The sequence below is a fragment of the Eutrema salsugineum genome, unplaced genomic scaffold, assembly GCF_000478725.1.
Source record: "Eutrema salsugineum unplaced genomic scaffold, Eutsalg1_0 scaffold_16, whole genome shotgun sequence".
NCBI lineage: Eukaryota > Viridiplantae > Streptophyta > Magnoliopsida > Brassicales > Brassicaceae > Eutrema > Eutrema salsugineum.
In genome coordinates, this window is record NW_006256858.1 from 3,707,614 (window position 1) to 3,732,073 (window position 24,460).

At 39.7% G+C, this 24,460-nt stretch overlaps 3 protein-coding genes and 1 non-coding gene across 4 annotated transcripts; 2 read left to right on the plus strand and 2 right to left on the minus strand.

Moving 5' to 3' along the window:
- Nucleotides 1-1,823: 1,823 nt before the first annotated feature.
- On the plus strand, nt 1,824-4,295 carry LOC18020759 (BTB/POZ and TAZ domain-containing protein 2). The gene is made up of 5 exons (XM_006404208.2): nt 1,824-2,070; nt 2,156-2,298; nt 2,533-2,836; nt 3,286-3,623; nt 3,933-4,295. The coding sequence occupies exons 1-5, from the start codon at nt 1,915-1,917 to the stop codon at nt 4,108-4,110; spliced, it is 1,119 nt and encodes a 372-aa protein (XP_006404271.1). The 5' UTR covers nt 1,824-1,914; the 3' UTR covers nt 4,111-4,295.
- Nucleotides 4,296-5,344: 1,049 nt separating this feature from the next.
- Nucleotides 5,345-7,849, minus strand: LOC18020760 (KDEL-tailed cysteine endopeptidase CEP3). The gene is made up of 3 exons (XM_006404209.2): nt 7,407-7,849; nt 6,607-6,986; nt 5,345-5,759 (listed from the first exon to the last, which is right to left on the minus strand). Exons 1-3 carry the CDS (start codon nt 7,843-7,845, stop codon nt 5,475-5,477), a joined length of 1,104 nt encoding a protein of 367 aa, XP_006404272.1. The 5' UTR covers nt 7,846-7,849; the 3' UTR covers nt 5,345-5,474.
- A 2,819-nt stretch (nt 7,850-10,668) lies between these two features.
- Nucleotides 10,669-12,793, plus strand: LOC112087829. Its single transcript, XM_024157846.1, has 5 exons — nt 10,669-11,205; nt 11,291-11,413; nt 11,525-11,895; nt 11,971-12,055; nt 12,131-12,793. The coding sequence occupies exons 1-5, from the start codon at nt 10,669-10,671 to the stop codon at nt 12,791-12,793; spliced, it is 1,779 nt and encodes a 592-aa protein (XP_024013614.1).
- An 8,534-nt stretch (nt 12,794-21,327) lies between these two features.
- LOC112087927 lies at nt 21,328-21,434 on the minus strand. The gene has a single exon (XR_002900332.1). It is a non-coding gene; the product is annotated as a small nucleolar RNA R71 (small nucleolar RNA).
- Nucleotides 21,435-24,460: the final 3,026 nt, after the last annotated feature.

Consider the following 24,460-nt stretch of genomic DNA (forward strand, 5'->3'; position numbering starts at 1 on the left):
ATCGGCGTATAATCCTCTGTATTTTCTTATTTCTGAATTCATAATTATTTCTTTTGTCAAAAAAGGAGAAAACAAAACTCTATATAACTATATCTTGTGATTCGTAATAAACGTTGGATCGATAATGTTTCGTGCATATTAAATCAAAGTTATTTATTCGAAAAAATATAATATATAAGTCTATCTCTCCAAAAACAAAGGTAGTTTTTCACACATTATTACCAACCTAAAATAGTAGGTTTTTTTATCAACCTATAATGAAGCTATTACTTCGTCCATTTTAAAAAGGAGAATTGAATCAGTAATTTGAGGTAATTTTATGTATTCTTCAAGTATCTTCTTTCAATGGATCGTTTTATAAAATGTTTCAATAAGCTGTCTTTTTAAATATAATATTTATTAAATAAATAAGTGATATATGTAATTCGTAATGCTAAATGAAGTCAGAAATCCAAACTTTTTATCACAAGTATATGTTGTTCAGTATAAACATAGATTAAAATGACCGAAAATGTAAGTTTTTCAATGTTTTTGGGTTAGTTTGAATTTTCAGAACTCTAAATGTAATGTTTAAGTAAGACAATAGGAGGTGAAAGCTATAGATATAAAGGGATAAGAACGCTGAACGTTCGATCTAAAAATCGTGCATCCTTTTTGAGTTTTTTTTATATAGAAAATATATTTTTTTTTTTTTTTTGACAACTTCATATAGAAAATATTTTAACGAACATAAATTCATAGACACAGATTGTGTCACACAATGGATAGGGCTTGCAAGAATGGATGAGAACAAAATGCCACGTGGGATGAGGATAGTGGCTCTTGGGAAGGGGCAAGGTCAGTTTTTATTGTAATAACCGGCCTGTCTTAAATTTAATTTAATAAACATATCCCTTTGACGACAAAGCTAGATTTGGTCCGGTTATTTCACTTTCCACGTAAGATTCATAAAAAAACATAAATCTGCCTACATGGAACAAAAAGTAGTCTTGTTTTCCGGGATTACAAACAAAAGCAACCTTATAATAAGGTCACTTTTTCAGGAAAAAATAGTAAAAATATTATAATTTTATACTATGTTCTTGGCGACATTATATATACTGATATACAATATGTATATGTATATCACGGACAGTGGTGACCGTCGGTCCAACTCGTGATTTATAAATACAACATCGATCTATGTTAGTTTCTAATGTTAAACCTAGTCGGCGATATAAAATGTTAAAACAAATACATTTGCATTCTACATACTGTATGCATACGAGGGATATATTCTAGTTGAAGAAAACAAAAATTCCGATTGCATTTCTAAATTGTAAAATATATGTATATTCCTGATATTCTAAACCTTACGATTCAAAATATGCTAAAAATAGAAAAATCAAAACAAAATACACAATTTTACGAAGAGTTTTCTTTCTAATAAAGTAACACCAAATCGTCCAACTACATGAATTGTTAGATATCTGTTGATAGTCAAATACTATTTCAGGAAGTTTCTTTCTAGTATGATTGTTCAAGAAGAGAAATCTGTAGAGAATTTATATGTTCGTTATAAAAGTACTGTTAAGATTAATCCACTTTCGGATTTTTATCCAAAAATGCTATTTTCCGTCACAAAACAGATAGCAAAAATATTAGGTGGCTGACAAAGAAAAAGGGCAACAAAAAAATCTCGGTGAAACAAATCACTCGTTAGAGCGTGTAAGATAAAAATGGAGTATTTGTGAAAATGCCACGTAAGCAATAATAGGTTGAGTCTAGGACCCACCTCCAAGGCTATATATTCAGAAATGTAGCAAAGCTTCTTCTTCAATATTCAAATTAAAACACCCAAACACGACACATCTCTCTCTCTCTGTCTTTCTCTCTCCAAAAATCTCTGTTTTTTTTTTCATCTCTCTGCAATTAATGGAACCTGTCCTCGTCGCGATGGCCGTAACCGCCACAACAGAAGACGACGGATTTTCGTTAATCACCGATAAAACCTCATATAATCTAACTGCGTCCGACGTTGACATCGTCACCTCCGGCAACCGTCGGATTCCGGCTCACTCCGGTATTCTGGTAAGATTGGTTTCTTTTGATTAATTTCGGTCCGGCTTAAATAATCTCCGGTTTGGTTTTTGCTGAAATTAGTTGGATAATGCAGGCTTCGGCTTCACCGGTACTGATGAACATCATGAAGAAACCGGTGAGACGTTACAGAGGCTGTGGATCTAAGAGAGCCATAAAAATTCTTGGCGTTCCATGCGACGCCGTTTCAGTCTTTATCAAATTCCTCTACTCTTCTAGGTTGGTTCATGCAAGAAAATCAAACCCATAATATCTTTTTATTTTTTCTTTATTTGGTTTCAAAATTTAACAATATTCTCTACTCAGATTTTGAAATAATCAACGGCTAATTAAGTAATTAGTCTTAATAAAAAGCTATAAATCTTAGAGACTTAAACCGTGTTTTCTTTGGTCGTTGCATAAACAAGCTGTCAAGTAAATGACTTAATTACCCTTTTGTGTATCATTGCACAGTTTAACAGAGGATGAGATGGAGAAATATGGGATTCATCTTTTAGCGTTAGCTCACGTGTACATGGTGACGAATCTGAAGCAGCGATGCTCGAAAGGCGTTGTACAGCGTTTAACGGCGGAGAACGTAGTCGATGTTCTCCAGCTGGCTCGGCTATGCGACGCTCCCGATGTTTGTCTCCGATCCATGCGTCTTATCCAGTCGCAGTTTAAGACCGTTGAGCAGACCGAAGGATGGAAGTTTCTTCAGGAACACGATCCTTTCCTCGAGCTCGACATTCTTCAGTTCATCGACGACGCCGAATCGGTAATTTTCTTTTTCTTATTTTTGTAATACAAAATCTCTGTTTTTCTAAATTTCTAAAAGTAGTACTTTTGGTTTGTTATACTCTGTTTGGTTTTTAAGGTTGTCATAAAAAAAAATCTTTTTTTTGTTTGTTTCTGTTCTGTTTGGTCTAGATTTGGTTCGAACTTCGATGTTATATCAAAGACAGTTGAACCTATAAAATTAAAATATGTGACAAAAAACCTGTACGAATTTAATAGATATATTCAAAATGATGTTTATTCGATATGCTATAAAACTAAGATTATGAAATAATTTTGGTTTAATTCAGTTAGTTTTTTTTCTTACTATTTATTTTGGTTTAATTCAGTTTTTTTTTTGAATTACAATTTAGTTAGATTTATACACTTAATTGATCCCAAAAAATTTGGTTGTTTTCTAATTGGGTGTTGGATGATACTTTAATGCAGAGGAAGAAAAGAAGACGACGACACAAAAGGGAGCAGAATCTATACATGCAACTAAGCGAGGCAATGGAGTGTATAGAGCACATATGCACCCAAGGTTGCACTTTGGTCGGTCCAACAAACGTAGTAGACGACAACACGTCAACGATGGTGGAAAAGTCAAAGCCTTGTAAGGCGTTTTCCACGTGTTACGGCCTCCAGCTTTCGATACGTCACTTTGCTGTATGCAAGAGGAGGAGTAACGAGAAAGGTTGTCTTCGTTGCAAGCGGATGCTTCAGCTCTTTAGACTCCATTCTTCTATATGTGACCAACCCGAATCTTGTCGCGTCCCTCTTTGCAGGTACTTTTTTCTTTGTAGCGTTTTATTTAGGAATCCCACATTTTGAAATTAAAATGAACTAATTTGTTATCAATTAGTTTTGAGTTAATTTAAAATTCAAGAGTCTTCAAAATAAAGACCAACACACTGAATATATGTTGATAGTGAAAAAAAGAGACAACTGGTTTAATTAGCTTTATATTGTCCCTTAATTGTAGTGGCCCACCAGAAACTTTACAAATTGCTGTGAGAATTGATGATGGATTGTTGGGTGGATATTTGTATATATTTAGAACCTCATGTGTCTTTGTCAAATTTTTTTGGGAGCAGGCAATTTAAGAAAAAGGGAGAACAAGACAAAAGGATGGGTGAAGACACCAAGTGGAAGATTCTGGTGAGAAGGGTTGTGTCTGCAAAAGCTATGTCTTCGTTGTGTCAGTCAAAGAAGAACAAATGTGAAGGAGAAGCAGAAGGATTAGTCAGAATCAGGAAAGAATTCTGTGTGTAGATAGTAATGAAGATTAAGTAATTAGGAAGCTTTCTTAAAATCTTATTTTGGTTTCGTTTTGTAGTATGGTCGGAAAAATATGAAGGGTATACAGTTATATACCCTTAGAGGGTTTAGTTTGTAGATTAGTAAACCCTTTTAAATTGGCAATATGTAGGTCACATTTGTTTGTTCATTTTACATCATATGTCAGCATGTACCACAGTTAAAAGGAATGTTCTTGACTTAAAAGGGTGGTTTATAATGTTGTACGTGTAGTTGCAAAAATTGATACTGTAATGTCAAACGACCAATTAGTTGGGATAATAAATCTTAACACCTAATGTCTGAAATTTTCAGATTTAAATTATTTAACTAGAAAAAAACTTAGCGAACATGTTTTGTTAATGCTCGATGGTCGGTTCAAGGCTGATCGAGTCCAACCCAAATGACGCCGGATCAAGCTTCCATGCACGGTACTAATTCACATGATTGAGTTAACATCGCTTTAATTCAACAATATGATTTTTTGTTTTTCATTTTTTTGGCTATATGGATACAACACACCAAAGTCGAAATGTGAGGTAAGGTCCTTTGAAAATTATAATTAGTCAACTATGTTTTCGGCATAGCTTAAATATATGTTGGCCCATATGTAAGTACTATATGGACATCAAAATCGTCACAATTTTTGATTAGTATTCGCACTCGAAGTCAATTCGGTAAATGTTATTAAAGGGAGCTCGGAGATTCTTGTTAGATAGAGGCGAGCTCGATGTAATTTAAACGAGATCTATTGATCGAGGTCTAGTAAGCGAGGTGAGAGTTAGCGCTTTTAAGTATCAAGTATTTAGTCTTTTTTCATATTACGGGTCCCGTTATAAATGAAGTTACAGGGCTATTTATAGTGTTCAAATTAAGTTACAAGTCGGTCAGAGTAGACTGGACGGCTGGGTAGATAGACCTGACCGACCGGCTATTAGAATGTCGCGCTGGCGAGCTGTTTCATCTACATCAACGTGGCGAGCTGCTCCTTCAATTTGCGAGGAGTTCATCTTTTGAACGACCTCATTTTAGTTTGGCGACTGGACCCTTGTCTACTTTTGATCTCATTGGACTTTAGCAATCAGATAATGGGCTTGATCGAAATTACTAAAGGGGGGCTGTGCTCAGCCCACATACAACAACAATGGAAGATGAATATAGCATAAATATGTAAGTAAGAAGATGCCACATGTTCCAAAGGAAAGAAGAATCCATGAAATATATGATATAAAAGCACATACAACAATAAACTCCAAGAGTCGGATCACCATATCACATATATAATATCTTCCACAATATAAGAATCGGTGAAGTCTCATCTTCATGACTCATAAAAATCTCTAGAGCTCGTCTTTAACATCATCAGGAGCTACTGACTCATGTGTAGTAGTTCCTGCAGAGGAACTAGAAGAGAACTTGATGGGATAAGAAGCCTCCATAGCTATACCGCAACGTCCTTCATTTTCAGATATTCCTCTTTCTATCCGAACATAGCCTCCTTCTCCCCATTCTGCTCCCCATGAGTTTCTCACTATCCAATACTTTATTCCGTTTTCAGTCTCTCCATACCCGACAATTGCCACCCCGTGGCTTAACTGCGTCCCACATTCTCCCGTGAACACACCCTATGATATAATACATGCACATTCATATACAAAATCGTGAAAAATGTTATTCGTTCTGTTTCCTTAAGATTTGATGTTTTATATTTTTGTTTTCTTCACATGTATTAAGAAAAGATGAGAAATCACTTAATATTCCATATGAAAAATTATGAAAATAGTCTAAGTTCTATAACAATATAAGAAAATAATATTTCTAAATTTTTTAACAAAGTAGTACCCCATGAGCCCTATAGATGTTAAAGTCTAAGAGCATCTACATCACGGGATCAAGAGGGGATCATGACACAGTTTTTGAGACAAAAGAGCTTAATATTGAAGAGACAGAATCATCCCGACAAATCTGAAGAGACAGTATCATCCCAAAATAGAGTATTCTGATTGGTCGAAAATTATAATTTTCGAATTAAAAAAAAAAGAAAAACTAAAACCAAAAAAATATATTATTATATTCTGGTGAATCCCTCTTTTAAGGGTTCACTGATGTACATGCTCTAACCTAAACCTTTTTCTTTTTAACAGCTAAATACCTAAATCCTAAAATATATTCTTAACTCAAAAGTTTCAACAAAATTATATATTTCCTCTTTTTTTTTTTGAAAAACTTAACCTATATTTAATTTAATTATAAAGAGAGTTTTTTCCTTTTTATAATCATAATTATAATTATCCCTTGTGTGCCATAGATAGATATAATTATATATAAAAAAAATTAGTAAGCAATATCTGCACAATTTACAGAAGTTAACCATCTTAAATTTATTAATGAGCTGATTAATTATGTCTTTCTTTCTTTAATTTTACAACAAACAACAAAGGTCTTCCTATTTCATGGTTGACTAATGATTACCTCAGAGTAAAGCTGAAAATCGGAGCTCCCAGCATCAATAGCTACAGATACAGGCTGGTGGGCAACAGCTTTGAGAAGTGCTTCCTCATCATTCTCAGGGACGTGTTCGTGTCCATCGATCGTTACAGTTTCTCCCTCAATATTTTTAGCTCTGCAGAATCCAATGTCATAAGGATTGTAAGGATATGTCTCTTCAGTTTTGATGCCACCATTGTTCTTGATGAAATCAAACGCAGGCTCCATGAGACCTCCAGCACAACCTTGGTTCTCTTCATTGTCACAATCAACGAGCTCTTGTTCTGACAATGAAACCAGTTTGTTTGTCCTGATCTTGTTTATTCCTTCTACTGCTGCAACCGTAGAGAATGCCCAGCAACTTCCTGGGACATTGTTGGTTTCTAAATTAGTAATTTAATAAGGAAAAAAAAGAGTCAAGAATATAAAGCATCTCAGATTCTGCTCAGACCTTTCACCAAACATTTAACTTAAAATGTTTAATTCAGTTATCTGTTGACATAATAACAAAAATCTTGTGATGAATTTAAATTACTCAAAATAAGAAAAAAAAACTGAAATCTTTAAATCTTTCAGTCGTTGACAAAAAAAAAATGAAATCTTTCAATCAATCAGAAACAGAGCAAAAACAGAACAACATAAAGCAGAGACCACACAAATGTCTAATCTTAGAAGACTTATTTATATCAGATGCTCATAAAAGTGCAAGAAATCTAACACCCATAGAATTTTTAGATTCAGTATAAAATCCGGAGAAGTCTTTTGGGCTTATTAAGACCTCTTACCACAATCTTGTTGATTCTTGACATCAGTGACAGCTCCTTTCTCTCTCCAGTCAACAGAGATCGGAACTCCGGTCACATTTTCATACATGAAGCCACCGGATCCGCGTTTGGGTCCACGGAGCATCCGGTGATGCTTAATATTAGAGCCAGCGTAGGAGTTTCTAAACTCGTGGTGAGTTATGTCGGCGAATCTATTGATCTTGAGTTTGTAAGGCTTGTTTTTCTTGTTAGTCTTGTGTACATGAAGCACATTGTGTCTAAAAACGTTGAACCGCTTTATTGCCTCGTGGGAGGCTCTCGATACGGAGTGATGGTTTCTCCACCTTTCATAGAGCTTCGATAAGCTCTCTTCGGTCTCTAATTCCTTTTCATGGAAATCAAATTCTTGGGATGCTTTGAGGAGGAAGAGAAAAGAGAATAGGATCAAGATAAGTTTCATTTGCTTAGTTTCTTCCTATTGTATATTTTTGGTTATGTTTTATGTCTTTTGTGGTATATATATATATATATATATATGCTTGATGAAATGATTAGCGATGGGAACATTATGTATATATATATAAATATGTGTACATAGATCTTTTTTTTTGCCTTAGTGTATTGACTGATTTCAATATTTTTTAGAAAATATTTAAACATACATGTAAATTTTTGTAACAAAATTGTACATGTAGTACTTTTTTTATTTACGTTACGATTTACAATTTACGGTTTGTAGTTTCTTCAAACCAAAGACTATAAAATAAGTAAATAATTATTGGGTCTCCTGGCAACGGGAACAATAAAGCCTTTCATTTTGCCTCAAATTTTCCTAACGAAAGGCTGTGTGTATGAGAATGAACTAATTGAGAAAGTTGGAGGGTGAAAATTAAGATCGTGCGTGGGACGACAAAAGCAAGAATGAGTACGTAACACAGAACACGTGAAACGCAACGAACTTTATGATATAGAGAAAATTGTTGAATGGGATGTTTTTAAGTTTTAAATTTGGGGAATAAGATGTTTTGAAAACCATAGAAGGAAAGAACTGTTTTTACTGTTTGTCTTCCCATAAGGGCTCTTAGGCAAATTTTATTTTTAGAATTGCCATTATCGAAGTAAAATAATTAAAAATTCCTGATTAAATCCGATTTCGTAAACCGATTACACAAAATTATCAACCGAAGTCCAATATCATAAACCGAAGTAAAACCAAATGTATAATTTATCGACACCCAACATTTAAAATAAAAAATTAATTTGGGATCCACATCTGGACGTCGTCTATCTACCATCTCCGGCAATCCATCTCCGATTAGCCATCCGATTTACCGTTGTAATGGCGCGGAAAGTTAAAAAATCGTTAAGGCGCAACAACACCGTGCCTCCGGTGTCGAGGCGCGTGCTCCGGAGTAACTCGAAGACAGCTCCGACGGACCACTCGCCCATGCCGCCCGTGCCACCGCGGCGGAGTGACCGGGTTGAACATCCCATTCACTCGAGTCGTCTGAATCCACGCCGGCGGTGTAGAGCCAAAGTACAATTCGCTTCTCTTCTTCTAGAATGGCCTGCTCAGAATTCTAAAAATAAGTTACATTTATGAACTTCGACCTTGTCTGAACTGTACTGGCGGTTTGTAATTAAAATTAAGATTGAAACGGGGCGCTGATTGGCTTCATTTATGGATTAGCGGTTATGAACTGTAGTACTTATGTCTACATATTGATTTCAAACGGTTGGATTACTCTTATATCATCTAGAAACAGTTACAGAAGTTTTTATAGGAGAGCATACGAATAGGGTAGTTTTCCCAGATATATGTTCTCTCTTTCGAACTCCTTCGAACTCCTTTCCCTCAAACATTTCCCCTGGGTTTGCATTTCACTGTTTATCCAGAATACTATATCTTTTCGTGCATTTCGGAATTGTTGTTTTCGTTCAAATACAGGAATGGAAGACGGAGAACCTTCAAATACAGGCATGGAAGATGGAGAAGCTTCAAATAACATTTCGGAAAAACTACCAAAAAGAGTCCTCGGCGATGGTTGCTACCCCGTTGGTGCTCGGTTGAACATATATTTAAAGGCCAATGTAATTGGCCTCCTTGTCAAGGCGTTAAAGGGTACTGAAGATCTTGAGAAGCTACTTCATTCCCAGTTTGGGAAGTTATTCCATCTACTGTTGCAAGATGTTGCAACAGCGCCAAACTTGTCCATGCCCTTCTATCACGAAAACTTGTGACCACGAAGAAACACGAGATTTGGTTCCTCTTTGGTGGACAGCCTCTGAGATATTCGATACGGGAGTTCAAGGAAATCACTGGATTGAATTGCAATCCCGAACCTGATAGCACAGAAGAAGTCGGGAAAACAGGAATCTGGAAAGACCTGTTCGGAAGAGCGAAGGCTATGAACGTGTATGATGTGCTTGAAATGCTAAAGGACCCAGATCTACCCCGATGGAAACGGCTTCCATTGGCCCTAATCGTTCTTGTCGACGGTGTTCTGTTTTGCAATAGCAAAAATCTGGCCCTCACCGAGAAATACGTTGAGATGTTGAGTGACTTGGATAGGTTCATGCTGTATCCATGGGGGAGGGTATCCTTTAACAAAACAGTATCTCATTTTCAAGCTCCGAAGGCAAGCACGGATGCCGAGAAAAGGGAGAATCTTGTAACACGATTGCGCCGTCAACTTAAACAGAAAACCAGTGCATGCTATGGATTCCCTCTATCACTACAACTCATGGCCCTCCAATATATACCAATGTTGGTTTCCAAAATTCCTCAACCTGATAACTTGAAGACATTCCTTGAAGATCCCGAAGGCTGTCAAAACGTTATCACACTGTTATCTTGGGGACATACATGCCGTCGAATCCGACCCTCTGGTAAATTATTTGTAGTATTATATTTAGTACTATTTGTAGTCTTATTTTGTAGTACTTCTCTTAAAAGATAAATGCTCTGTCATTTTGGTTGGTAATTTTGCAATTGTATATTTTTTGTCTTAGTTGTCTGTGAAACAGATGGTAGTGGATGATGGTGAGAATTACCAACAGAATGAATTGCGTTGGGGAGATGAGGTAGAGGATGACGAAGTTGCATTCATGCAGGAACTCATGGCCGAGGGGTACAAATTCACACCTTCGGATTTTGTAGTGGCACCGGCACCTATCGTGGATATTAGTGATGCAGAGGACGAGGTTACCAATGAACAGGAACCTGAGCCATCCACCCGACTGAAAAAGAAACAGAAAACCCATCAAACTGAAAAAACGTAAGATGCAGAGGAAGAGAGGCAGGGTCAAGAACTCTTCTAATCTATCGGAAGATGAAACACCTGAAAGTGGACAGATTAAAGATCTTAAAAGATGGATAGTACTTCAGAATACTTTGCTTCTTCGTGAGATTAAGACCGAGTTGGACAAGAGATTGGGCGTATACCAAGAGGACGAAGAAGATGACGATGTACACCAGTCAAAAGAAGATGGGGAACAGGATGACGAAGGACAGAATACAAAAAAAGATGGTGAAAAAGCGGATGAAGACGAAGCCGAAGATGGAGGGGCACAGTCAAGCGTACGCCATAATGATGGTGTACACCCCGAAGATGGTGTACACCAGAAAGAAAGAGATGATGAAGAAGGGACCTCTAGTTACTACGGCGGTGACCATTATTCTCCCAGGGACCATGCGTACTTGAAGACTCCAGAAGCTCCGACGATGACCCCTGAACCGGGACAAGCCAATTCAGGAACAACTCGTCCACCTCCTTACTTCGTCATTCCGGATGAAATTCCACCTTCTGGCCTCAACGAGGTGAGCTAATTGTTTAGTCAGCAGCTGACTCTATTAAGTTTCATAATGTGGGTGTAATGTGCTATGTTTTTTATGACTTATTCAGGTGGATGGTGGTAGAACAAATTTGGTGTCAGGCCCCTTAGTAGTCTACAAACCTCAGACTCCTCACCCATTGAGCTACGCATATAAGAAACATGAAGCGCAGACAGATGCGCAGGATGCACAGGTCAGGCATTAAAGTTGTTCATATGATATGCATGTGTATACAGTAGTGTTTAGGTATACGCTAGGTATACGATTGATATGTTATACGCTTTATTGTTACGGTGGTTTGTAGGGTGTGGCTAATGAGGACGACTCAAATGCGGGGAAAGATTACCATACTGCGCCTGAGGATGCAAGTGATGCTTCGCAGGAGACCCCTTGTACTCCAAAACCCCCACAAGAAGTTGAGGGATCGTCTGGTGTAAGGAGAACAAGTGGAGGAACAGGAAGAGGACGAAGAGGTAGAGGAACAGGAAGAGGAGGAAGAAGTAGAGCAAAACGCGCACGTGTACGGTCGGACAAGATTCGAGATATTTACACCGCTGATTCAAAGGTGAAAGCTCTATTTGTATCCAGATCGAAAGCTGCGTACAAACCACTCGAAACAGTTGACCAAGACCACTTCAAGGCATTTCAGGAGTTATTATCGCGTGAAAGAAACATGTAAGTTATATCGTATTGAAAGAAATTTATCCTTAAACTTTCATTCTAATCAATTACCAATTGCTCTCATTATAGCGACTTTTGCATTGTCACTGGTCATACTGTGAACAATCAATTCTTCCTACAAATTGCGAAGCCTACTGAGTGGGTTAACACGATGGTAAGTATATAGTTAGTACTTACTCAATCTTTAATTATTTGTATTATATGTTATTTATGTTTTGTTTTTCGTCAGCACATGCAAGTCATAATGGACATGCTTTGGAGACGTAGAGGTGAAATATACTTGAAAGACAGGGTAGCATTTGTAGACACCTTGTTCATATCCATCATCGGCAACTACTACAACGATTTCATATCGCGAGACAAAAATCAGTATGACTGGGGGAAAACCATTCAGGGTATTGTATTGGGAAAACCAGCAACGTGGGCTAATCAGCGGCCTAGGCAAATGTTTTTACGGTTTGTGGACGTTGTATACGTCCCCATGAACTTGGGGTCTGAGCATTGGGTGGGCCTTGTAATTGACTTTAAAACGGGCAACATAAAGATTTTGGACTCATTCATCAGTCATAATGATGAAGCCGTTGTGGAGCAGTATATGGCGCCCGTGTGTCAAAGTATGCCATTTATATTGAAGCGTTATTTGGATAGCAAATTAACGGAAGGCCTACGCACCACCCCTTACACATGGAGTCGTTTGGAGGGCATATATCAGAACAAAAGATCCGGTGACTGTGGTCCATGTGCGGCCAAATTCTTAGAGATGCATGCTGCAGGCCTTGGAGTGAAGGATATGGGTTTGATAACGGACGATGACGTTGACAGGTTAAGGGAGAAATACGCCATGGACTCATACGAAGAGTTTGTCGGGAATCCGGCTATTGCCAACGCTTAGGACGAATGTTGAAGTTTAATGTTGAACTTGACAATTTATGCAAGGGTTATTTGTTGGATTATGTGTTTGATAATTTTTAGGATGTGGGTTTATTTGATAATTTATATGCTTATAATATTGTTTACTTTACTATCTATTAATTGGTGTGTCGATTATATAATTTGCTTATAATTTAGTTTACTTTAATAATTGCGTATCCGTACACCTAATAGCGTTTAGTTGTACACCAATATGCATCAAATGGGAGTACATAAAGACAAATTTGTTTATACTTCACATTATTTTAGTATTTATTAATTGTTGTGTGAATACCTTGTTCCCGGCTAAATATGTACCTGTACACCAATATCCATTTACGTGTACATCAACTGGGTGTACAACAAGGAAATTTATGGTTTATCCACTAATTTTACAAACTCATTTACAATCTTAACGGTAACTGCATTTGATGTATACGGTTATTTAGTGGGCTTTTTTAATTATTATATATATGTAACATAAAGAACTGTTCCGCTTCACAAATCCTAAACCGCAGTTATTCCATCCCCATAAACAACCGTTTTCATCACAATTGAACCTCACAAATTAACTATGGCACCAAAGAGAGGGCAATGTGATGCGGATATCCGTGATTGTCGTCAATCCCCTCTGATGGCGCTTCCCGACGAACTATTGGAGAAGGTTCTCGCATACAGTTGCAACTCCGTCCAACAAATTTTCACACTGAAGCAAGTTTGCAAACGGTTCCAGGCCTGCACTTTAACCAAAAATTTTCTAGCATCGGTTGATCCCGTGGAATTGGAGATGCCTATTCCCGAAGATTTCGATATGCCTTTTATCGCGTATTGGGAATTTCCCAACTTGTTGAGGACGATGTATGACGCACGCAATCCTGGTTTGCTGTTCATGAAGGGAATGCAAGACTACTTCTGCCGAGGAGACAAATGTGGCATAAAACTCATCAAGGAATCTGCAGATATGGGATACGAAACAGGTATTTACATGTATGGCATGTACATGAAAGCAGTGGTCGAAGACCCCGTGGGTTTAGAGTATCTTTCAAAACTAGGCAGGGGGCAATGAGGAGAATAATTCGGAAAATTATTGATGGAGGTGAACGTGGTTATGTTAATTTGCCAGAAGAGTTCTCGAGGAGGAGATTTGAGACTAATGCTCAGTTTGCCACACTTTGGTCTTGTCGCTGTGGTGTTGCCAATGCTCAACTTGATTGGCATGACGAATTGTTAAAGGGGCCAAGCATGTGCACGTCGTGTTTCTGGGCACAGGAAACGCAAAAGTTCTTCGTATTTGTTTGGTATGCAGTGCGTTCTGGGCTGTCAATGGAAGAATGGTGACTGATTGGTGCAAGTCAACCAGTTTCGGTGTGTACACCTGCGGGGTGTACACCTTGGTGTGTACACCTAAGTTAGGTACACCTCGGCGTTGCTGTTATTTCGTACTTTAAGATTTAAAATTTTATTTAGGCCTACTACGTATGTATGTCTGTAGGTGTACTTTGTTTGCTTTCTATCTATGGATACTTTAACTGTGCTGACTTTATTTAATTTCGGTGGGTGGTAGTGCAAGTTTTTCGAGAACCGTTCTCTTATATCTTTAAAGTCTCAGCTTACCTCTCTGTGTACGCCTAATAACTACACAAAAAAAGAACACCTCAATCTGGACTCAATATGTACACCTAAATTTGTACACCTGAATGTTACAGTTATCACATATTATATATTTCATTAAACAAACGGCATTATCTGTTTCAGAAAATTTTCGAAGAACATGGATATACACACGACATTATTTATTAAAAGCCTTACCTTACCTATTTCTGTACGCATATTTTAAAAAAAAATTCATGATTTCGTCTATGTGCACTCAATCTCTACTTTATATCTCGGTTAACGTGATGTTGAGAAAACGTCTGTAATGATGAGAAGAAATATATTTTCCAACAATTATAAAAAGGGTGTCTTATTTGGTAATTCTTTGTATTTATTGTGGTAATTTAATTTTGCCGGTAAACGAAAAGACACATTTTCGTCTCTTTTCAACGTATCTCTTCAAAGACAGCTATTCGGCTCTATTAAAACCGCACTACCTCTTTAAATTCAATCCCTTCACCGTAACTGCCTACTTAGAACCATCATAACTTCCTCTTTTGTACCATTTTCAATCCTTTCTCATCTCTCACTCCCTGATGAATTGCTGGAACAAATTCTGGCCGCTACAAACCCAACTATAAGGGAAATAGCCCGCCTCCGTGCTGTTTGTTCTCGTTTCAACCGTATCGGCACAAGCAGGGGTTTCTATCGAGCCATTGATCCCGCCGAAATCGTGCATGAACAAGCGGCGGTTCCACATTACCCAACGATGATGAGGAGATTCCATGACGCGTGTAATCCAGGGGTTATTTTCGAGAGGGGGATGCAAGCCTACTTTTTCTTCCACGACGGTGAAGGCGTGGAATTGATAAGGGCTGCTGCGGAGGGAGGCTACGACCGAGCCCTTTTTGTGTACGGGATGTGGCTCAGAGCTGTGCCGGAAGACTTCGTCCGTGCAGAGGAGTATTTGGGCAGGCTCACGGTGCAAAACCAGAGGAGGATGAGCCGGTTGTTGCTGGCCGACGTTCCACACGGATGGAATTTCGATTTGCCAGTGGATTTCACTGAGAAAGCGGCTGCCTTTCATCCGAGATTCCTTGCGCTGTACACTTGTCACTGCGGGGTTATCAATTACTGGCTCCAGTGGTTTGCAGAAGACTTTAAGCAGCCAAAGTGCACAACCTGTTTCTGGGCCCAAGAGACCCAAAGGTTCTTCCGTTTCATTAGGAACGTCGTTCCAAGCTGGCCGTTCATGCTCGATTGGTGAAAGCCGTAATTTTAGTATTTGCTTGCATTCGTGTCTCTTTAATTATTGATGTTGTCTACGTGTTCCAAACTACAACTGATGTTTTTCAAATTGCTTGTCTGCTTTCGGTTTTTAGTTGGAACTCTTACTTTTGTATAAATATAATCTACGGAGAATTAGTAGTTGATTTTATGATATTTATGGTACTTATGTTCGTAAATGTAGTAATTAATCATCAAGCTCTTAAAAGGTTTCGTATCAACATGAAAGTGCCAAAATATAATTTCGTCTAGGGCAGTAATTAATTATGTACACCTCTTCACTGTAATTATTTATGTACACCTATTACCGTATACCTATAGACGTACACCTACTTACGTACACCTACTTACGTAATTAAACATCAAGGTAGGATATCATTTCGTCTAGGGCAGTAATTAATTATGTACACCCCTTCACTGTAATTATTTATGTACACCTATTACCGTATCCCTATAGACGTACACCTACTTATGTATACCTAAAACCGTAAACCTAAAGACGTACACTTACTTACGTAATCGGGGTCAGATATAGATTGGAAACATAAAACAGGTTGAAAATATAATAACATTACACATTTTTAAAGAACGATTAATACTGGAACGTAAACGTACACTATAATTGGTATACGGGTTCGTAAACATACACCAACATTGGTATACGTGATTGTAAACCCTTTTTTTGACATAAGGCTGTTAAAGATAAGGCTGTTATAAAAACTTCATATTTATTTTACAAACAAGCGACAAGCGAGCATAGCACATCGATACTAAAGCATTTTTGTTATACGTTCTGCCGAACATCTAAGATAACAATTTTCACATGTAACAATATAATGCACATTCTCCTGATACACTTCGCACGACGCAGAGTTGTCTTCATAAATGAGACTAGGGTACCTGAACTTTTCCTTGTATGTATGTTTATTATGTGGGCAAAATGACCAGAATAAATCTACTATCTCTGCGGCGACTTCAAGAATTTCACGAGAATCATGAGGATAGTGGTACATGAAAACCATCTTCAGAAGTTTTTTCCCTCTGTTAGGGCGACCCACGCACATTTGCAAAATCGCACAGCTGAAAGTCGCATAGACGTCTGATGGCACGAGCTTATTTAGCATCCTGATGGCGGTGTAGATCTTCTCCTCTGTTGACACGAACCTTATAACTTCGACCAATATGGCCCGTGGATTTCTCGACGCTAAGCAGCGCAGGAATAAAGGCCGATATACTCCACCAGGGTATATCTGAGATGGTGTGTCATGCAATGTCCATAGGTATGCCGATCTGAGTACTTCCGTGCTATACGCAATGTCTCTACCACGGGTCCCGGCCAGAATAATCGGTCCAAGGTCGATGCAGTCAGACTCAGCAACTTTCTTCACAATGATTTCGAAAATATGATCTGATAAATCTGGTAAATCGGGCATTTTTTGGGAAGGATATAGGGTTTGTGTAAGGTTTGTGTAGGGTGAACTTTCTGCGCAATTTTATGAAACTATATATTGAATTCCATGGGTAGTTGTTGTTGAGAAATAGTTAATGGTAAGACAATTAGTGTGTAGTTGAACAGAAGTAATATTACAATAAGTTTGTGAAGTGATGTTTACCAACTACAGAAATTAAAGATGTAGTTACATTGTTACAACTAGTTAAGTTGTTAGTAGCTACTTGTTACAACATCCATCGCCAAGTGATTTTCACTTAGTTTCCACCTTGAATTTATTACAAAATAAAACAAGCACTTGCAATTTAAATAATTAAACTAAAGTAAATATCTTATGCGCAGAGTCGTGCATTGTAGAAGGCAATACTCGCAGTCTGGTGTATTTGAGCCATCGTAATGGTCATCTACACACTCCGATATAGGTTCTTCTTGTAGGGTGATGGGGAAGGACCAAAGGCTACCCCACGGATCTTGAAACGGCCCCAGTGCGAACTCCCATACGTGACGTATAACGGCGTGCGCTAACAGCTTCATTTCATAAGCCGCATAAGGGACGTGGTGAGTGAATACATAGGTGAGGAGTTTTTTAGCCCTTCGTGGACGACCGACGCAAATTTCAAACATGGCACATGCGAAAGTAGCATGTTTATCACATGGGACAAGTCGGTTAAGCATTGTAATCACTGAATACAATCTTTGCTCACTCACGGCAACTCTAATGGCTTCGAAATAAATAGCTCGTGGATTACAGGCGCCAAGACAACGCTCAAAGAATGGGCGGTAACAGCTCCTAGGGGATACGTCTAGCGGTGAGTCAACCAATCGAGAGATGTCTGCAGAGCGTAACACGTCGTCGGTGAACGCGATGGCTCTTCCACGTTTTCCTGCGCGAATAAAGGGTCCAAGATGATAGGAATCATCCTCAGCTAGTTTCTTTACTATTAACCCTAAAACATCATCGTCTAAGTAGTGCATTGTTGTTTCACTTTGGTGAAAAATAAATTTGATTCGCTTTATTTGTAGACAAGGTGGATAGATATATAAATGTCCTAATTCGTGGTTGGTATACAGATAAGAGCCACTTCAATAACTGCTAAACTGACCCCAACACGTCGCACTACATTATAAATGTAACTACTAGTTTCAGGCACTTTAATAAAAGAGAACTTACCATTATTTTTAAAAATTGGGGGTACAAAACGGGTAGGTGAAATATTTACTAAAAGAGAGTACAGTATTATATTATTTTCAACCGTATAATAAATTCTCCACCCCCCAACCACACACCAGTGAAGTCCATATATGATGATTTTGCTTTGTCTTACCAAAACTTGCCTCCTTTCCAGCGAAAACAAACCCTAAACCAAACAAAACAAACCCTAAACCGAACATGTCGCTCACAGACTTACCTGATGAAATTCTTATCGAAATCCTCAAGAGGCTCGGCAGCGAAGCATTTTGGCGACTCGGACCATTTGTGCGCGCTGGAAAGCGCACCCTCCGGCTTGTTTTCCTCGACGATGTCCTCAAAGCTTCCAACATTTATGACCTTTGCTGTGTCCCCAGCGACATATGCCCTGGAAAGGAAAGACGCCCATTCTTTCTGAAATGTTTGGCGAGTGGAAACCCTGAGGCAAGATACTGGGAAGGCCTTAGACTTGCAACCAGAGGCGCAGATCTCATTGCAAGTAGGACCATGCTGGAACCAAATGTTCCCACCGACGCTCTCTCGACCCTGGCCTCGGCCATGTTCAGCGTTTGCTTGGGTGACCCTTGTTCCGCAAGCAAAACATTGCAACTGTTGGCAACGCATCACGGAAGTCTACAATAAGAGCGCGTGCGACAATTAGGTGAGGAGTTAATTCTTGAGATTTCATATTACGGAACTGCATACATGGATACGTACTCAAACTCATTTTCATATCCAAACGACGACGTCATCAAGCTCCCTGATTGTGCATTTGATCATTTCGAACCTGAGATCCGAGTACTTTGCAATGGTTGCTTCATATATTGGTGTGCTAGGCGTATCTTCGAAATGCTTTAAAAATAAGTTTATGCTGTACACCTTTGCAAGTGTTGATATATCATGGTTTTTATGGTTTTTAACCATGGTATAAGTCCTATTTATAGAGTCTTTTTAGTGTCTTTCGAGTCTTTTGGAGTCTTTTCAGGTCATAGGTACGTTTGGAGCTTAAATGGAGACTTTGGAGCACTTTGGAGCTTAATCAGGATCAAATTCGTCAAGTATGGATTTTGTGCTTTGGTGACACTCGACACCATGAAGAGTGACGCGCGACACTTGTTGGAGAAATAAGGAAAAGGCGATTTTGTTTCCTATTTGAAGAAGGAGTTGGGCCCAAACGTTTTCAAGGAAGCCCAAAACGTGTCTTAGAGATATATATAGGATTTTTATTCCCTTTTTACGTTTGACCGGAGATTTTGAGAGAGAGATATACTCTGAGTTTTCGGCTTTTGCGATTTCTAGGCTTGGGGAGACAAGTCTGTACTCTGTTCGTTTAGAGAGAAGATTTCGAACCCCTTTATCTATTTCGATTTAATCTATTGCTTTCTATTCATCATGTTTGTTGTTTCAATAACCATGTTTGAGTAGATCACCTGTTAGGTTTAGGGTTAATTAGGGTTTTCTTTGAATGTTTGATTAACTTGCTAGTTAGGGTTCATATCTATTTGTTCTTCACCTTAGGTTGTTCTTAAAGCTAATTCTGGACTGATCACCTAGAACTTAGATCTTAGGTTGCTTAATTGACACGGAAGTGTAATTGAATAACTGGAAAGAACCTGAGTTGAGCAAAGTAACTATTCGCAAAGGAATTTGGTTTAGGAGCTTTGTGAACATATCGAACTTGCGCATTTAAGGCTGGTTTAAATCTGTAGGATTTACAAAGGAATTTGGAATTCTAGGATTTTAACTTAGATAATTCTCACAACGGAAGTTGGTTAATTATAGTTCTGTGTTTCGAGTTCAAGAACTGTGCTTAAACTGAACCCTGACTTGTTAAGTTGATTTGCATTCATTGATCTCCTAAAAATCACCCTAGACCTATCCTTTATCACATCGAATTTACAACTGTCTTCATCGCTGCTTTATTTATTTCTGTCACATTGTTATTTGTTCTGCATATTTCGGCTTAGCATAACTCTATCTACATAAGGTTTATTGAGTGATCTCTTGTCTCTGTGGTTCGACCCCTAGATACTACAACTGCACATCTGTGCTCTTGCAGAGTAGCTTAGGGATTAAACTTTGAGCAGATCAAGTTTTGGCGCCGTTGCCGGGGACTTGATTTCGCCATTAAACCTAGTTTTTGAGTTTCGACTAAGTTTTTCGACTTAGTGTCGAGCGATACCACTTGTGGTGTCGCGCGACACCTTCTTTTCTTTAACCTAATTTACTTATTTTCGTTTTCTCTCTTTGTTTTTGGTGTTTCAGGTTTATGCATACTCGTGGAACCAGGAGCAACAAGGACATCCCGCTAGTGAATTTGAGCAACGAACAGCTAGCTGAGTTAGAGCGAACGAAGCGGAAAGCAAGAGATCCGGCAATGATGGAAAATGCCAATGGACTTGTTCGTGATGATGATGGAACCTGGAGAGACCGAGAGGGTCATCTGTGCAATGCGAGAGGCCAAAGGATTGATGGAGATGGTAACATCATTCCACCAGCTCCTTTACCAGTGGATGTTGTTGACCAGAATCCACCACCTGCACCGCGTGGGAATGCTGCGATCGTTCCACAACAGAGGAACGCTCCAGAGGATCGGAATGCGAGGGAACCTGCACCTGCAGTTGGACGTGGACGAACACTTGGAGACTACAACAGGCCTGAGCAGTTCTATGCAAATCGTTCTGCGATTCGCGCTCCTGCGTTTCAAAGAAACGATTTTGAGCTGAAGCCTGTGTACTACACTCTTGTGGGTCAGCACCCATTCCATGGCCACTCTCATGAGCACCCTATGGATCACATCGAGAGGTTTGAGGACTTGGTCACCAGCATCAAATACAATGGAGTGTCCAATGATTTCCTCCTCTACAAGCTGTTTCCTTACTCTCTCGCTGGAGAAGCAGCTAACTGGTTGAAGCAGTTGGAGCCAGGATCACTCACCACTTGGGAAGAGACCAGGAACGCCTTCCTGCACAACTTCTTCGACGATGCTAGGTCTGAGGAGTTGAGGACTAAGATCTCGACTTTCTCTCAGGACCCTACTGAAGCGTTCAAGGCTTCTTGGGTGCGATTCAAATCGTACCAGCGAGACTGCCCTCATCATGGCTTCAGCGATGTGCAGTTGCTGGGTATTTTCTTCAGAGGCATCGACTGGAGGTATCAGATGGCGCTTGATGCAGCAAGCAATGGCAACTTCAACACTCGATACCCAGAAGAAGCTGTTGAGCTCATCGAAAATTTGGCATCCAGCAACAGCACCAAGAATGCTGATCTTGAGCGAAAGAAGCAAGCTGGGAACATGGATAGATCGCAGATCGCTGAGGTGAAAGCTAAACTTGATTCTGTGCACAGCCTTTTAGTGGGTAAGAAATCTGTCAGATTCGCACAGGAGGTGGAGAGTTTCGAACCTGAGGATGCAGCTGAGGAAGAGGATGTCAACTTTGTCAGTGGATCAGGATTTCAGGGTCAGAGGTTTGGTAATCAGCAAGGTAACAGAAGCTACAGTGGAAATTACAGTGGAAACAATCAGATGAATACCTTCAACAGTAATCAGAACTTCTCTGGTTACACGCCTAAGCCTCAGTACCAGAAACCTTTTTCGAGCAACAGTTTTTCTAGAAACTACAGCACTCATTCATCTCAACCTCAAAATCCTGACAATGAGATGAAGTCTATGATGGAACAGATTCTGGAAGGTCAGCAGAAGCTCACCGTGGACTTTAATGGGAAGATGGATGCTCTCTACCTCGATCTGAATGGAAAAATCGAAGTTCTGAACACCCATGTCAAACAGCTCGATACACAGGTAGCCCAAACTGCAGGTTCTGTTAAAAGGCAAGAGGGTTTTCTTCCTGGGAAGACTGACACCAATCCAAGGCATCACTGCAGTGCCATCACGTTGAGGAGTGGTAAAAATCTGAGTTCTGAGCCCACGAAGACGCCTCCTGCACCTGAAGTCGTGGACTTAGAAGATTCTGAAGAAATTCCTGAGATTGCAGAGCCGGTGACGAGCGACACCACCACTAGCGTCGCGCGTCACCAACTGCAGAGCGAAGCTGTTGATGCTCCGAATCCGAAATCTGCAGAGGAAAAAGTCTACAAACCTAAAGTTCCTTACCCAAGGAGCCCTAGGAAGTCCAAGCAAGAGCTTGATGATGCACGATGCAAAGCTCTGATGGAAAAGCTTGTGATTGAGATACCTTTGGTTGATGCTGTAAAAATCACTCCTGTTATCAGACGTTATGTGAAGCGAATGGTAACCAATAATCTCAGCCATGAACAAGGGGTGATGATGATATCTGAGCAAGTCAGTGCAGTGATTCAGAACCGAATTCCAGAGAAGTTGTCTGATCCAGGAAGCTTTGTCTTGGATTGCTCTATCTTCACAGAGAGATTCAAGAGATCGTTGTGTGATCTGGGTTCAAGTGTCAACCTCATGCCCTATTCGGTAGCTGTCAATCTCGGCATGACTGATTTCAAGCCAACAAGGATCTTCCTCATCCTAGCTGATCGTTCGACAAGGATACCTGAAGGGGTGCTAGAGGATGTTCCAATCAAGGTTGGAGACTGCATGATACCGACTGACTTTGTGGTTTTGGAGTATGGAGAGGAGCCTAAAGATCCTCTTATCCTTGGGAGACCTTTTCTAGCTACAGCAGGTGCTATCATCGATGTCAGGAAAGGCAAGATTGCTCTGAATGTTGGAGATCTGGTGATGAACTTTGACATGGACAAGCTGATGAAGAATTCCACAATCGATGGTCAGACCTTCTATGTCGACACTCTCACAGAGTTCGCTGAGGAGTTTCTCCATGAGATGCTGCCTACAGACCCACTTGAGAGAGCTCTGACCACGTCTGCATCTGAAGCTGAACACTTGGACGAAATTTCAGCATCTTACGCGAAGATGTTGGACTCCAGTGAGCATGTGATGCAGCTGGCATCGCAGGTGGAACAGCTTGAGACTCCTGCGAAGGTGAAGCAGTTATCCGACTGGAGTGAGGAGAAAGCTCCTAAGATTGAGTTCAAACAACTCCCTGCAGGACTAAGGTACGCATTCCTGGGCTCTAATTCTACTTATCCAGTCATTATCGATTCTTCTTTGAACAATGCTGAGGTTACCTTACTACTGAGCAAGCTGCGCAAGCATCGCAAAGCTTTTGGCTATTCTCTTGATGATATTTCAGGTATCTCACCAGAATTGTGCATGCACCGAATCCACCTGGAGGATGAATCGAAGTCGTCGATTGAGCACCAGCGCATGTTGAACTCTAACCTGAAAGACGTCGTCAAAAAAGAGATCATGAAGCTGCTGGAAGCTGGAATCATCTATCCAATTTCAGATAGTGCCTGGGTGAGTCCTGTGCACGTGGTTCCTAAGAAAGGGGGGGTTACTGTTGTGAAGAATGACAAGGATGAGTTGATTCCGACGCGCACAGTGACTGGACACAGGATGTGCATCGATTACAGGAAGCTGACTGCAGCGACCAGGAAATATCACTTTCCATTGCCCTTTATTGATCAGATGCTGGAGAGACTTGCAAGCCATCCCTATTACTGCTTCCTTGATGGGTACTCAGGATTTTTCCAGATCCCTATCCACCCAGACGATCAGGAGAAGACCACCTTTACATGTCCATACGGCACTTTCGCATATCGCAGGATGCCCTTTGGACTCTGTAATGCTCCTGCGACATTTCAGAGATGTATGATGTCCATCTTCACTGACATGATTGAGGATTTCATGGAGGTCTTTATGGATGATTTCTCAGTCTACGGATCATCTTTTAAGGACTGTCTGGATAATCTCTGTAAGGTTCTGGCTCGCTGTGAAGAGAAACACTTGGTCCTTAACTGGGAAAAGTGTCACTTTATGGTCAGAGATGGGATTGTGCTTGGACACAAGGTTTCTGCAGCTGGTATCGAAGTGGACCGTGCGAAGATCGACGTCATGACAAGCTTGCCACCACCCGATTCTGCGAAATCGGTTAGAAGTTTTCTGGGTCATGCAGGCTTCTATCGTCGCTTCATCAAAGATTTCAGCAAGATTGCACGCCCTCTTACTGCTCTGCTCTGCAAAGATGCTAAGTTTGAGTTTTCAGATGAGTGCCTTGCTGCGTTCGAACAGATCAGTG

Coding starts and splice junctions, on each gene's coding strand:
- LOC18020759 (XM_006404208.2), top strand. CDS start 1,915: ATGGAACCTGTCCTCGTCGCGATGGCCGTAACCGCCACAACAGAAGAC. Junction 2,071..2,155: donor CGGCTCACTCCGGTATTCTG/GTAAGATTGGTT, acceptor TGGATAATGCAG/GCTTCGGCTTCACCGGTACT. Junction 2,299..2,532: donor AAATTCCTCTACTCTTCTAG/GTTGGTTCATGC, acceptor ATCATTGCACAG/TTTAACAGAGGATGAGATGG.
- LOC18020760 (XM_006404209.2), bottom strand. CDS start 7,845: ATGAAACTTATCTTGATCCTATTCTCTTTTCTCTTCCTCCTCAAAGCA. Junction 6,987..7,406: donor CAAGAATCAACAAGATTGTG/GTAAGAGGTCTT, acceptor ACAATGTCCCAG/GAAGTTGCTGGGCATTCTCT. Junction 5,760..6,606: donor ATTTTCAGCTTTACTCTGAG/GTAATCATTAGT, acceptor ATTATATCATAG/GGTGTGTTCACGGGAGAATG.
- LOC112087829 (XM_024157846.1), top strand. CDS start 10,669: ATGCAGAGGAAGAGAGGCAGGGTCAAGAACTCTTCTAATCTATCGGAA. Junction 11,206..11,290: donor CACCTTCTGGCCTCAACGAG/GTGAGCTAATTG, acceptor TGACTTATTCAG/GTGGATGGTGGTAGAACAAA. Junction 11,896..11,970: donor TTATCGCGTGAAAGAAACAT/GTAAGTTATATC, acceptor CTCTCATTATAG/CGACTTTTGCATTGTCACTG.